The sequence below is a fragment of the Apaloderma vittatum genome, unplaced genomic scaffold (assembly GCF_000703405.1).
Source record: "Apaloderma vittatum isolate BGI_N311 unplaced genomic scaffold, ASM70340v1 scaffold40137, whole genome shotgun sequence".
Lineage (NCBI taxonomy): Eukaryota > Metazoa > Chordata > Aves > Trogoniformes > Trogonidae > Apaloderma > Apaloderma vittatum.
The window spans coordinates 1856-16593 of record NW_009728682.1 but is presented as its reverse complement, the minus strand read 5'-3'; the positions used below and the strand labels follow the sequence as shown (position 1 = coordinate 16593).

The 14738-nt window shown below is 38.5% G+C and overlaps 1 protein-coding gene across 1 annotated transcript in view; it reads left to right on the top strand.

Moving 5' to 3' along the window:
- Positions 1 to 14441, top strand: part of ZMYND8 (zinc finger, MYND-type containing 8) — a 49871-nt gene extending 35430 nt beyond the window's left edge. Inside the window, exons 13-21 of the mRNA XM_009874143.1 lie at positions 637 to 789; positions 1636 to 2139; positions 3794 to 4168; positions 6222 to 6412; positions 7463 to 7543; positions 7893 to 7971; positions 9279 to 9518; positions 9671 to 9828; positions 14340 to 14441. Coding sequence (XP_009872445.1) covers positions 637 to 789; positions 1636 to 2139; positions 3794 to 4168; positions 6222 to 6412; positions 7463 to 7543; positions 7893 to 7971; positions 9279 to 9518; positions 9671 to 9828; positions 14340 to 14441 — 1883 coding nt within the window. The remainder of the gene's footprint in view (positions 1 to 636; positions 790 to 1635; positions 2140 to 3793; positions 4169 to 6221; positions 6413 to 7462; positions 7544 to 7892; positions 7972 to 9278; positions 9519 to 9670; positions 9829 to 14339) is intronic.
- The last annotated feature ends 297 nt before the right edge of the window (positions 14442 to 14738 follow it).

Sequence of the window (14738 nt, the reverse complement as noted above, 5' to 3'; positions counted from 1 at the left end):
GGTATTAGAGTGTCTCGTCTTCATCTTCCTCCATTCTCCGTTTTTAAATTCTGTTCCTATTCTGTCATGTAGTTAACTGAGACTCTGAAGGCCCTGAATCAAATTCTGTACCAAGGGTGGTATAACCATTACTGCTGTGGAATTAGTGTGGATTGGGTGACAGCATGGGAAGAAGAAACCTAATTTAGTACACATTTCCAATACAAGGAACAAATTTTTCAAAAGTACTTAAGTGACTTAGAGCCTTCAGGCTTTATTTTCAAAATACACACTGCAATGAAAGCGACAAAAGTTTGTGTTATGTTTCAGCTTGCATTGTATTATGCTCTCAGCTACCTCCAGACTGGTTTAGTGCCGTGAGCACTAATGGAGTGTCAGCGCTGTTGGCAAAGAGTAAAGGATGGGACTGTGCTACACATAATTGATGCATATGTTTTGCACGTGAAATATGTAGAAAGACATTCAGAAAGGAATAATTCATTGTTTGGAGTAAAGTAATTTTAGAATTATTATTTAGCCCATAATTATTAAAGAAGTGAAGTAAGTTTCATATTGTCTGCATTGTTACTCAGCAAAATTTGTCATATCTGGATAGGGATCTCTCTTCTTTTTATAAAATACTTTTTCTTTTTCTAGATCGTAGCAAAGCTGAAATGGATCTGAAAGAGTTAAGTGAGTCAGTTCAACAGCAAACCACTCCTGTGCAACTCATTTCACCCAAACGACAGATACGTAGTAGGTTCCAGCTTAATCTTGACAAGACAATAGAGAGTTGTAAAGCACAACTTGGTAAGTAGATCTCAAGAATAGAGTGGACATCTGAAGGATACACTTGAGGAACTTTTGAATTGCAGTTTAAAAGTTTTCAAATAGTAAAACGTAAAATATCTTGTGCATTAAAACAAGAGTAGAGGATATTGAACTCTTTGAGGCAAGTAGAATGCGCTGAACTAGCTTGATTTAAAATAGCAAGACGTGGTGTTTCAGTGTTTTGTCAGAAAGGTTTCATCTTTTAATCTGGTTTTGTACCATTCTGATGTCATTAGTATGACAGAATTATAGTCTATTTGCTTTGTAAATTGAAAAATTCAGGAGTTATACCCAACTTAGATAATTTGCACAAGTTGGTATACTTGGCCATGCAAGACGCTGAATGCTGTTAGAAACATTAGTGTTGTCTAGTACTTAAAGACATTCTAGACAATGAAAAAATAAAGAGGTTTACCTTGCAAAAAGGTAGGCAGTCTAGAATTGATTCTGCAAACATGCATGTAAGAAACTTTATCAGGTGAATAGTGTCACTGATTTTAAGGTGGTTTCTTGTGGGTAAAAATAATTCCTCTTTGTATTTGCCAGCATTGGGTCCCGAGTTGAACAAAACAGCATGCAGGTAGTGGAAAAAAGCAGTGAAAGGAGGGCCATTGAATGAAATAAAAATATGAATTGGAATATATAGAAGGTAATTCTTATACATTCTGGTTCTGAGATAGGGCACTAAGGAAGTGTTTATAGCTTAAGGACTGACAGTTAAGATAATAGTATGTATACACTTTGTTCCAATATATAGAGGGTTTTTTTTGGTAATGTCAGTCAGTCTGATGTCAGCATGGAATGTGCTTTCCTCCCCACAATTAGGAATAAATGAAATATCTGAAGCTGTTTATACTGCAGTAGAACACAGTGACTCTGAAGATTCTGAAAAATCTGACACCAGTGACAGTGAATATAGTGATGAGGATCAGAAATCAAAGAATGATCAAGAAGATGGGGAGGACAAAGAAGGTGCAAGAAGTGACAAAGAATCATTGAGCTTGAAAAAAAAACCTAAGCTCCCAGCACAGAATGAAGACAAGGAGGAACTTAAAAGCACAAGTCCAGAAGTGGAGAAAGCAGATGACCCAGTCAAAGAAAAGGCAATTACAGACACTGAAAAAGAATTTTCTGAAAAGGGAAAAAGTTTACAGCATCCTGCAAAAGAAAAGCTGAAAGGTAAAGATGAAACAGACTCTCCAACTGTGCATCTAGGACTGGACTCTGATTCTGAGAGTGAACTTGTCATCGATCTAGGAGATGATCATTGTAGCCGTGAAGGAAGGAAAACCAAGAAAGAATCCAAAGAACCTCCTCCTAAACAAGATGGTAGGATCAAATTCTTCCCTTGCTTTTTCTCTTCTCTTCTGTAGGGCTGTTATCAAAGCCAGAGTTGTTACCCTTAAGATAAAAATATCTATAATAAAACAATTTTTAGGAATGATTTTTTTTATTCTTTGTGACCCTGAAAAAAAGTTTTCAGTCCCCATTATAGTTTCTGCTTTAAATAAAATATTTGTCACTGAGTTTCCTTTCAGTAGTGTAGAACTATGAATATCCGTAACATCTGTTCTGTGACAAAACTAGAATTTATTTTGCAGTTTTTACAGCTTCCAGTTTAATCTTTACATTTCCGCAGACCTCGCAAAATTTCAGGAGTAGAAGAAGCTGAAACTGGTCAAACATACGACTTGCACAAGGTCCCATTGAAACTGATGTAAATGCTCTCAGTAGCAATCAAAAGAGCTGACTCATACATGTTGTCCAGGAGATATTCTCCCTGTTCCTGTGTTGCTAAAAGAGAAAAGCAATCTCAATTAATGAAGTGCTTTTGCCGAGCTTGTTCTGCATGTTAGCTTTTTGTCAAAATAAAAGAGAAAACCAGATTAAAATGGTTAGATGTAAAATTTTTTGTTCTTGTAAGTTTCTCTTCTTGCCTGTATTTTATAGCACTTAGGCTCTATCATTTTATTAAAAGCACTGTTTTCTATCAGTTATCTAAGCGTACTTTAGAAAACAACTGAATTTTGAATCCTAAAATAATTTCATAGCTAAATATTATTATGAGATAATTGAATAAATAGGCTTATAAACTAAACATGGAATTGTAATTTTGAGGAGTTCATTTTGACTGATTCTTGTTTTATTTAAAAACTTACTAAGCAAGGCAGCTTTCACTGATTGATGTATTGCTAGTGGCCTAAACCAGTAGTGGTTAAAATAATAAATAATCCTAAAATTTTACTTTCATATAGAGGCAAAAGAATAATACATATTCTGAAGGAAATTAAAAGTATATTTGAATATTCATACATAGAGAGACCTATATGAATATATTTTAGACATAATTTGTGTCCTGTCCGTGATTGCAAGGCGCCTGCTTCTGCATGTGGCTGAGATGTTAAAATGCCTTGGTCCAGAAAGGAGATCTGACGCGTGCAAATCTGGAGGTCTTTGCCCACTTTCTAGAAATGTGCCAATGCAGCAGCCTTCTCTTTCGCACATGTTCTTCCTGGCCACAACTTTGGAAAAATTGTCCAGTTCCTAAATTGATCTGATACCTGGAACAGTCAACTATAAACTCTGGCAGATTTTCGAGTAAACATGGATATCTTAAATACGTTGTGTATTTAGTTGTCAGAGCCAGTTCACCTTTATTTAGAAAGTTTCTAGTATGTTATTCCTTCAGTTATTGTTCACTCATTTTTCTTCTGAATGTATTTTTCTCCTGAAAGAGAGGAGGAGGTCAGACTGGTTGTTCTGGGTTTCGTAGGTTTTGTTTTGCTTTGCTTAATGACTGATGCTTTTGCATTGCCACCAACTTCAGCTGTACTGAAATGAGGTGACTTGTTAGAATATCAATTTGAGGGAAATAGTAATACAAAGGAGACTGGAAGATGCACAACTCTTCCAAAAACGAGAGGGAAAATTACGAAGCAACTGTGTTGGTGAAAAGCTGGCATTACATTCTGTGTTTGTTTAGTTGTAGGTAAAACTCCACCTTCCTCCAGCACAAGCACACAGCCTCTACCAGAAACTCCCGTACTGACCCGCTCTGCAGCCCAGACCCCCCCAGCTGGGGTGACAGCGACTACTAGTGCTTCTTCTACTGTTAGTGCTCCGTCTGCAGCCACTGGGAGCCCTGTGAAAAAGCAGAGGCCTCTGCTGCCTAAGGAAACCGCCCCTGCTGTGCAGCGCGTAGTGTGGAATTCCTCAAATAAATTTCAGACGTCTTCTCAGAAATGGCACATGCAGAAGGTGCAGAGACAACAGCAACAGCAGCAGAGCCAGCAGTCTCAGTCACAGCAGCCTCAGTCCTCTCAAGGGACAAGATACCAGACAAGACAAGCAGTTAAAGGTACACACTTTCTAACTCAATGTGCCTGTGATGCCATAATTCCCCAGTAATGATCTCAGTGCTCCAAGGCTGCCCAACTGGGAGTTCTTCCATATAAACAAAATCTCAAAATATGGTTCTACTCTGATAAGTGACTTTAAAATACAGCAACTTACGATACCTGCTCTTTCTGGTGTGTATTTAGAGTCATGTATCCTTATTTTAATGTCAAAAAGTTTGTTTGTGTATCTGTGTTTTTGGAGTTCTTTATCCGATATAGATTTAAGAGAGTGAAGTGAATTATTTTCTGGATTATATGATAAAACTGCTAACTATTCTATGTGCGTGATTACCACTATCACCTCAGTATCTACAAACTGGATACAGTTTTGTCTGACAAGAAGCTGATCTGTACAGGTTTTCATAAGCGTAATTTGACAACAGTGAAATTACTCAGGCTGTGTTGTCTTTGAAATTCCTTTTTTTCAAGAATTTGATGCTAGATTCCTGAGCAAACAGCCACGGCAGTTTAGAATGTTTTCAGAACGCTTTTTTGCTATCCCTTTGCTGGAGGTTCTCCAGTAGTAGGCACATGGTGATATAAGCCCATGCTTCTGTTGCTTCACTTCACAGAACAGCAACTTCATGTACAAGTAGCTTCAGTGGTAATTTCAATGTAACAAACTGACCTCTTTACTGATGTGCCTCATGAACAGATATTCTCTGTGTTCTGCTAACTCTGCTGGTGAGCCAGGAATTTCATACAGAACTGGAGTTTAGGTGATGAGTCTCACACCAAAGTTTACCAGAGGCACGTTTCTCTGATCCCAAACTGCTTTTGGGACCGCTATTTAAGAAGTGTTGAAGAAGCACTGTCTTTCTACTTGTAGACCGCACAAATTCGATACAGAAAAATTCAGTGAGAAAAATAAAGGTGAAACTTAGTGAAGTCTTGTTTTCAATAGAATCATACCTTAATATAAGATCTTAATAATATGGGCTGAACTTTGAGTTCAGTTTATGGCTTTAGCAGTATGTTTACTACTGAGTGCATCATAGCAATGTTCCATCGTTATTTTGTTCTAGAAATACATCAAAGGTAAAATGTATAGATTTCTTATATACTGAATGGACATAAGCAAAAATGGTAGTACTTAAAGGTGAATATTAATTACTTTTCATAGTTCATGTTTTGATAATATTAGCAATGAAGACATTTTATAATACAAATCATTAAAAATAGATTGAAAAGTACTGTCCTAGAAACAAAAAATATTTTAAAAATATCTAAGGCAGGTAAGTCTTTAGGGATGAAGACGTGAGGGTCTTTGCATTTTGATTTGTGCTCTCATTTTTTAATTACCCACTCTTTAAGATTATTTGAAATACTGGCCAAAGGTGAGAAAACTTCTTATACTGTTTGAGTTAATACTATAAATAGAGTTATTCTGATGTTGCATTCCTTTCTCTGCAGCCAGCCAAAGGCTAAAGTTGATCTGGATATGTGTATGTTAAACCTGTCACAACACTAATAATAATAATCAGTAGCATTACTAACAAAAGAATGGGATTAACACCAGGAATATTATTAATGTAGGTTTTCTTCAACAGTGGCTCACCAAACCTTGTTTCAAAGCAAAAAGAAAAGAAATTCAGTAATACATTTCCAAATTATGCAAATGAAAATGTCAAAGTCTAACATATGCTCGTACATATGGTCTTAGTTGGAAGCTCTCCAAGTTGAGCGGTTTGGAAGTGATTTCCTAGGAAGTGGGATGGGAAAGTCCCAAACTGGGAGGAATACAGATCTGAGGGAGACTTTTGTACTGACCAGACTAAAATAACAAGTTTCAAAGACACACTTGGTTCGTTCCCTTAAAGCCATACAATTATTACAAGTTCAGTGGCTCGGTGCTGTATAATTAATTGATGAAGTGGCACCACTGTATCAATAATGTCAGTTTCTGAAGCGGTTTGGGGCACACATTTAAATTAGACATTAATGTTAGAAGTTTCCCTACTTATTTTCATAATTGTTTATGTGATTGATCTGCTGTATATTCTCTTTTCTTAGCCGTGCAGCAAAAAGAGATCACCCAGAGCACTTCCACATCCACTATAACCTTGGTTACAAGCACTCAACCCATTTCTATGGTTACCAGTTCAGGATCCGCAAGTATGCTTTCTTCCTCAGTTAATACAGACTTGCCGATCGCAACAGCTTCAGCTGATGTGGCTGCAGATATTGCTAAATATACTAGCAAAGTAAGTTCCTGAGCAAGATTTTCTTAAAATTTTATTCTGAAGTGAACTTTCACATTTTTGACATTTCAGATTCTGAAATAACTTTATTTTCAGGTTGTCATATGTTGCAAATTCAATCTGGTACGTAGCACCAGCGAGGTTTTGATGAGCATGTTGCCATTCCAAGCCGGAGTGTGTGTCTGACAGGCTTCAGCTGCTCAGACACTTTAGATCCTTTCCTTCTCACATTCCCCCATTGCTGCGTCTTATTTGCATTGCCTTGTGCTTCAGCCCGTTTTCTGTGTTTTCTCCTGAAGGTGTAGATTTCCCCTCAGTATCATATTGGCAGGCAACATTACTATTTCTTCATCTGTGCCCAGTAGTACATATACAAAAATATCCTTTTGTTTTAAAACACTGTATAGCTTCATCAGATGGTAACTTGTCACAAGCGTGCATTCATGTATTAAAACAGAAGCTAAGGTGTTAAAGAGAGGATGAGCTGTAGTGCTTGTGTCATGGTAGTGACAGTGAGGGATGGGACATTAGCTTTTCATATATTCTCTTAGAACTTTAAATTACAAAGTTAAAGTGAATACTATATAAGGAAATAAAATTGAGTACCCAGGCATTAAAAGCAGCAGAAATAATCTTGACTGTCAACTTCAAGTGTTCTCACTCAGCCATACGGTCATGTGGGATTGTCAGTGGTCAGCAATGTCAGTAAATATCTTTTTTAATTACTTTTTATTTATTTGCATTGACTTTCTTCCCCAAACTCAGGTTTTGTTTGTTTTGGGTTTTGGTCATAAATTATATCAAGGGCAATTTTTTGGAAAAGTAGAAGGTCAAGCAGTTCACCAGGACACTTACAAATCAGAGTCCTGATCAGGAGTGTTGTCTTCTGCCTTCTAAACCGTCCTCTAAAAGTAGACCCAGTAAATACGTACAGAGAGATACTGCTATCAGCAACGTCCCTTAAGTTCTCAGTAGAGTGGTTGAAAGGAAGTGAAAGTGGGTAACGATTTAAAATGTATATAAAGTAATTTTTTTTATTATTCTGTCTTTCAGATGATGGATGCCATCAAAGGAACAATGACTGAAATATATAATGATCTTTCAAAAAATACTACTGGAAGTACAATAGCTGAGGTTAGTGTATGATAAAAAATATATATTGCTTGGATTTTACCTTTTTAAAATTGCACAATAGCGTTTTTATATATAAAACTACCATATGACTTAAGTTAAATAGAAGTACTTTTTGTTTTCAAAGAATCCTATACTTTTCATGGTAAGCAAATCTAGCAAACGATCATTTAGAGTACTTCAGACTTTGGTTTGGGGTTTACTGTGCTCTTATCCTCACGTTAGTAGGAAGGAGCCTCAATGTAAGTGATGATCAGGCTCTTTGCTCTGGGCATGTTTTCCTGTATAATAATTATATTTTATACACTGCAGCCTGTTTATTAAAACTAACCATTAAATTTTTAATATTTAGATTCGGCGTTTGAGGATTGAGATAGAAAAACTTCAATGGTTACATCAACAGGAACTCTCAGAAATGAAGCATAATCTAGGTAGGAAAATAGGAGTCCCAGTGTCTCGGGTTTTGTTCTGAAAAGAAAATCCAGATGCTTGTAGTAGGTATTACTTTCATCATACAGAACTGCAAATTGTCCAGCCGAAGGACAGAAAACCTTTTATGTGCTGTGCTGGTGTTAGTGGACACCTTTTGAGTACGTACACAAGATTGCTTTATCTGTGCATATTAAACAGCAGGTGGTCAGCCCTCTGCCTTAAACAGGCTAAAGAGAGCTCTGGGTAGGACAGAGTAACTATTTCCTGTGTCATTGGATAATCCCTCTTCATAAGATACTTCATGCTGATTATTTCATGTTAATTTTCCTAGGGACTAGGTTCTGTTAATATCCACTGGGTGAACCTGCTTCCTCTGGTATGTTTGTAGATGGTAGCTGATGTTTTGGTTCAGCTCAGCTGTTGGTGTATATATTTAGTTAGTTGTTTGCTTATTTGCAGTGAATAGACAACTGTGAAAAAAAATGAAATAAAAAAAAATGAAATAAAGTCAAAATACTACCTTAAACAGATAAAAAGGATATTCCTCCTGGGAGGGGGTTTTGCATCTCTACATTCACTCAGCCATTTGGGCAGGAAACGAAACTATGGCTAAAATGTGATTCCTCTTAAAATATCTTTTTTTAATGCACTGACTGTGGAAGATGGTTGCAGTTGCATGATCGAGTCTCCTTTAAGCTGCAGGCAGTCCAAACAGGCTTAGGACTGGGTAGTACTCCGCAATCTTTGTACACTTTTTGACTCACATTAGTTCCAGAGCACGTCCAGAATCAAAGTGAATTAAGGGCTGAATAACTCCATGTGCAGAATCAGGTCTTCCGTTTGTTAGTAACATTTTGCTCTTCCAAATCAAGGCAGGCCACTTTTTCCACTGCTGCAGTGCAGATGTAACGCTCGAGTTACTTGGGTGTGGCAAGAACTTGTCTGCAACTCACAGAGCAGAGTGTCTAGGGTGCCGCGAAAGAAGAGAAAAATCCTTTAAACCTGTTGTCACCAGTCTAAGCTACTGTTTTACGCACCTTCAGTGGGGTTTTGAAAATATGTGAATTTCAGAGTTTTTCAGAAGACTCAGAAGATTCATCCTGAGTCAGGGTGGCTAGAATTGGAACACTGTGTTTGACCACTTTCACTCATAGCCACTTACAGTGACTGAGGTATCAATTTATAACTGTCGTAATAGTTTTTGATTGTTAATTTCATGTTGTCTTTAAACTCATGAAAAGTATTGGTTTGCACCTTGCCGTGGGGCAGAAAATGCAAAACTTGTCTTTCTTTGCATTTTGAGTAGAACTGACAATGGCTGAAATGCGTCAGAGTCTAGAGCAAGAACGAGATCGTTTGATTGCTGAGGTGAAGAAGCAGCTGGAATTGGAAAAGCAGCAAGCAGTGGATGAAACTAAAAAGAAGCAGTGGTGCGCTAACTGCAAGAAAGAGGCTATTTTTTATTGCTGTTGGAATACTAGCTACTGTGACTATCCCTGCCAACAAGCTCACTGGCCTGAGCATATGAAATCTTGCACGCAGTCAGGTAATCTTGCTGTGGGTTGATTGTTTCACAGCTGAGGGTGGGCTTAGGGTGGGTGGAAGATGCAGCGACGCAATATTCTTTGTTTGCATGGGTGCAGGTGTGACTGTGGATGTGTGAATAGTGGCTACTCTGTCTTTTTTCCTTTATTTTAGCTACTGCAACACAGCAAGAAACAGATACTGAAATTAGCACAGAAACATTAAATAAATCATCCCAGCCCAGTTCAAGTGTGCAGCCGACAGCCACAGAAACAGCCAGCACCCCTAAGGAAAAGGAAGGTTCAGCTGATAAAAGCAAAGAGAATGTTACAGTGAGTATCATTGTGGTAAATTCAAACAAAAATAACGTGTATTTCTCTGAAACCTACCCCTAAAGGCTTCCCTGGATCAGCCAGGATTTTATGACCATTTACACATTTCAGAGCGTGATTTGGGGAGTGAGATAGGGAGTTGTGGTGTTTTGGTTTTTTATTTTTTCCTGCCTCTTGGCAAAAAAAAAAATCTCCTTCTGTCCTCTGGGAACACCCTTTCCCCTTCACTCATTCCCAGTAAAACCTTGTGTTGGCTTGACTCATCCTTCCAGCCAAAGGGGACTGGACCTCTTTCTCTCTCTCTCTCCAGGACCCATCAGTGTAGCTTCTGGTCTGGATCTTTCGATACACGTTGCCTTCTGATAAGCAATACTGACTGCAGCACTTCCAAGCCCTTCTTGCCTGGGGGTTCAGAGGCCAAGCTCAAGACCTGCATTCAGATCAACTTGCTTTATCACAACAGACTGCCACTAGGGTACCACAATGGTCCATAGCACTGATACAACAGTCCACCTGGATCTACAGTTAACGGAGCAGTGTGCAGTTACGAAAGCCTCCATAGCATCTACTCTGATAGTATTCAGTAGGCAAGGATGAGCAAATGCTCTAATAAAAGGGACTTTACATTGCATATGTAGAAAATGTTTATAGAGAAGATTCTGCTTTATAGGTAGGGCTTGACTATTAGCAATTGCAGCATCATTTTTCTTCTGCCCTTGCAAGATTTATTAAATGAAAAACTTTAGGGGGGGGCTGATCCTTCAAACCCTTACACATGATCCCCCACATCAGTAGGAGCCTTGTTGTATTTTAAAATATTAAAAGCAAACTAATTTTGTAGTATTGTGATTCCAGCATGATGTCTCATTGAGATAGTCCTATAGAATTGGGAAGCATAGTAAACTAGAGAGCTGTGTTCATTTCTTGACTCTTTTGCTGCTGCCTGGTGTTAGATCTCTGGGCTTGACTTGCCATCTGAGGGGGTGACATGGGAAACAGATTCAAAGAGGGAAAAAGGACGTGCTGTTCCACCTGAATGCTTTGACGAAGTAGTTAAAATCTGACTCAGTCAATGTTCTTATGCATTTTTTTTGGCAGCACCGCCTTTGTATTACTGGGGAAGTAGGGGATGGGAGAAAAAACAATTACCTAAAACTTTTTGCCAGGGAATAGTCCAGTTATACAAATATGGAATTGCTTTCACATAGATGTTCTGAAACATCATGCTGTATACATTGATCATGTCCATAATTTGAATTTTGTTTTATTAACAAAGAAGTAACCTGTGAATTCATTATGATGGAAATTTTTAACACAAACAAAACATGCAACATAAATTTCATATTATAACAACAACTAGGTGGAATTATGTAAAAGCTGAGACTTCTACTGAGGTTGCCCGTGCTGTCTCTGCAGATAGCAACAGGTGTGACAAGCAACCAGCCTATAAAACTGGTCCAGGTCCCCCAGACTACCACCTATATTCCAACTACTCAACCCACGATTGTAAGTACAGTATCATCATTTAAAATCTGCAGTAGTGCTGTTCCTGGCATTAAAATTGCTCAGTATTTCTGCGGGGGTGTCTCTGTCTACTGTTCTATCAAGATATGAATTCACTGGTGTAGCCTCTGCTTGCAGTGCAAAATGTCATATTTTGCTGCGCAACATTCCACCCTTTCATTTTGTCATTCGTTGTTACAAAGATTCAGAAATTGTCCTTAAGGATAGCGAAGGCACGGAGGACAGCCAGGCTTCCATTTTACCTGATAATGTTAGTTATTTGTCCGTTTCATGTATATACTTGACAACATCATCAATGTAAATATCTAGAAGTCATTTTAAATATCTTTTAAATATCTTTTTGTCTATGGTATCCTAAAGAGATTTAATTATTTCTGAGCTATGCTTGATATTCCTGTGACATCTCAGTAACTGCAAAAGAAAAGACACATTCATCAGTAGTGTATCTCCCATGTAGTGTTGCACGTTAGTGGTATGAAATTACAAGAAATCGTGTTGGAATCAGACCTCAGTTTTTTCCATCAAAGACTTAACAAAGGACACGTGAATTCTATAGGGTCAGTCACAGGAGATGGGCAGAAGTGAGCTCGATTGTTGTATTTTATGCCGTATAATATCCCATTCTTTCAACTTGCTGTGCCTCGTAGTGCTCACTTCAGAGTGACCCCAGTTAGGTAACTGATGATAGTGGCTGTGTCCTCATTTCACAGTGTGCCTCACTCCGTGACTGTGAGGCCTCGTGCGCTCTAGAAATTGCTTTTTCTCTCTCCTTGTGTCCACACACCCGCGTGCCCGGTCCCCCCAGCTCCCGTCCCACCGCAGGGTCCGTGCCTCTGCGCGGGGACGTGCACGTGGTGTTTCATAGCCAGTATATTCCACACAAACGTTAGTGTTCTCAGTGGGCATCATGACTTTTCACATTCCTGGCAGCGTTTTAACTCGTTTTGTCTCAACTGAGAGCACTGTGCACCTTTGCAGCGTTGGCCCTAAGTTGTTTGGACTGAATGACCGTGACAAGAAGTTTTTATATGTGTTACAAAAGCAAAGAGCAAACATCAGAGACGTTAGGCTCTTTTGTGAGTAGCTGAGAAGTCGCAAGATCATGAGGTGGTTTTGTGTAATATTCAGAGAAATGGCAGTTACTTCATCGCGGTTCTGTAATACAAAGTGTACTGAGTTATGTAAAGCATAATTGAAACGTCTCAAGGGTTTCAGCCTTTTTTTGTGCATGTTTAAAACTTTGTACACATCTGCATTAGTCTTGCACAGCTACAGACACCTCTGTATTCTAATGACTGCACGTGCAATTGAAATAATTTTAAACCTTAGTGCATGTTTAATATGTATGCAAAATGTACATATGTGAAAACTGGCAGAGGTGGAAAATTTACCTCTCAGGGAATGATCTTAACACATTTAAGGAGTCTCACACATTCCATATCTCAATTGCAATTATTAATTTTCTCATTTGTGTAAGTGTGTGTACTTAAAAGGCGACTGTGGCTACCTTGATTTCCCCACGTGTAGTACTAACAGTGACCTCCCTAATGGCTTCTGTAGGGTTCAGTTTGCACTTTGTGTCCAACTAGAACTTCCACCTCGGAACAACTTCCAGTGTATCTCCTGGGTGCCATTTCCATTGCATCCGCAATTGTTACAAAATGGCAGTGATCTTGAATTTGTTTAGCAAATTGGTTTTGTGTCTGGTTTTTATTCCTTCTGCAGTTAAAATAGTGTAAAAATATGAATTCATCGTCTTTGCGTTCCAGGAACTGGAATGAGTAAGCTTCTGGAAGGCACAGACTTGGTCACAGAGGAGCTGATAAGCACTCCCGGCTGTAACCCGGCTCAGCAGGGACAGCCGTAACCTGTGCTGAATGCCATTAAGACACTAATGTGGTTTCTAAAACCAGTGTGGGGAAACACTGGGCCTCAGTGAACTTGTATTTCTTCTTCCATGGTCTCACTGGAACGTCACACAACCATCGGGAGAAGATCTGTGCATCCCTTTCAGATTCCTCAAAGTCTCACTCCCCGTTTCTTCCACACGATATTGCGAACTGAAACGGATGCGTGTGTGGGTTTGATCACCAGTTGGGCATCACTGGAGCTGTATCCAAACGTACTCGCAGTTTGTATGGTACAGACATTTCTAGACTTTCTCACATTTTTTGGAGGAAGCTTAAGTTACAGACTTAAGATTCAATAAATCTTGTTCCAGATCTTCCAGAGTGACGTGACCGTGACCAGATTGTTTAACAGTCCTGTGCCTTTGTCTCTGCCTCTGTAGAATCAATTACCACCTCTAGAGATGTCCTGAAACTTCATTTGTCGAGACTTATAAATCATGATCTGTACAATGGAAGTGCAAAGTTTATTCTATATTAATATTTTTACAGGGTGTATAAGACAGTTCCAAGTAACGCTGACATTTTTGTTACTGATTTGTGCAAAAGTTAACTTAAGTACCTTTTTGTTCAGATGGATGTTCTTTGTTCTGTGTAGACTGAATGCATGGGGGAATTCCTTTTGGGGAAAAAGATTTAAGTAACGTGTAACAAGAATATACTTATAAACAAGGGTATTTTTGTACTCTGATTTGTCAAAACTTTTTCAAATGACAAAGGATTTTCTTAGCCCTTTTTCCTCTTCCCATGTATTAGTTTGGGGAAAATACATAACCTGGATGTCACTATGAAAACTCAACTCTCCAAGCACAGACAGAGTGTGTACAGTACCTGTAGGCCCACCTGTCTCTGTGACTATATAGTAATAGTAGTAGTAATGCAGAAATCTCTTGGCTAGAGGACAGTAATGCACCACTTCCTACCCTGGAATGAGGTAATATTGCGGTAATAAAGGTACTAATTCTTGCACAAAATTGGAACTTGTTCTGGATTTTCCCTGGAAAATAAATCTCTGTTTCTGTGGTCATCTTCATGTGACCTTTAACATAACAATATGTTTCTCTTGGTTTTAATCCACAGACCATTCCTGTAGTGGTAAGTCCTTCTGCTGGGACAGTGGCAATGAGAACTGGAGTTCAGTATGTTCAGACCACAATGCCAGTCCAAGTACGAAGAGTCTAACTGCTAACCAGAAGGCCATACAATTGGTGGAATAATAAATCTAATAGAAATGTGAAAAAATAAACACAGTTCTTTGGATTAACCTCAAAGGTTCAAACTTTAGCTTTGTATACGTCTACAAAGCATTAACTACACTACATTAATGTAAAGCATTAGCGCTGGCTTAGAAAAGCTGAGGACAGGTAAGATCCGTATTAAATCTATGCTTCTTTTGTAAATAATGTACAATTTGTGGATGTCATTAGAGTACCATCTCCTTTTTATATTTGTATTGACTTTAACTTATAAAGAGCGTTT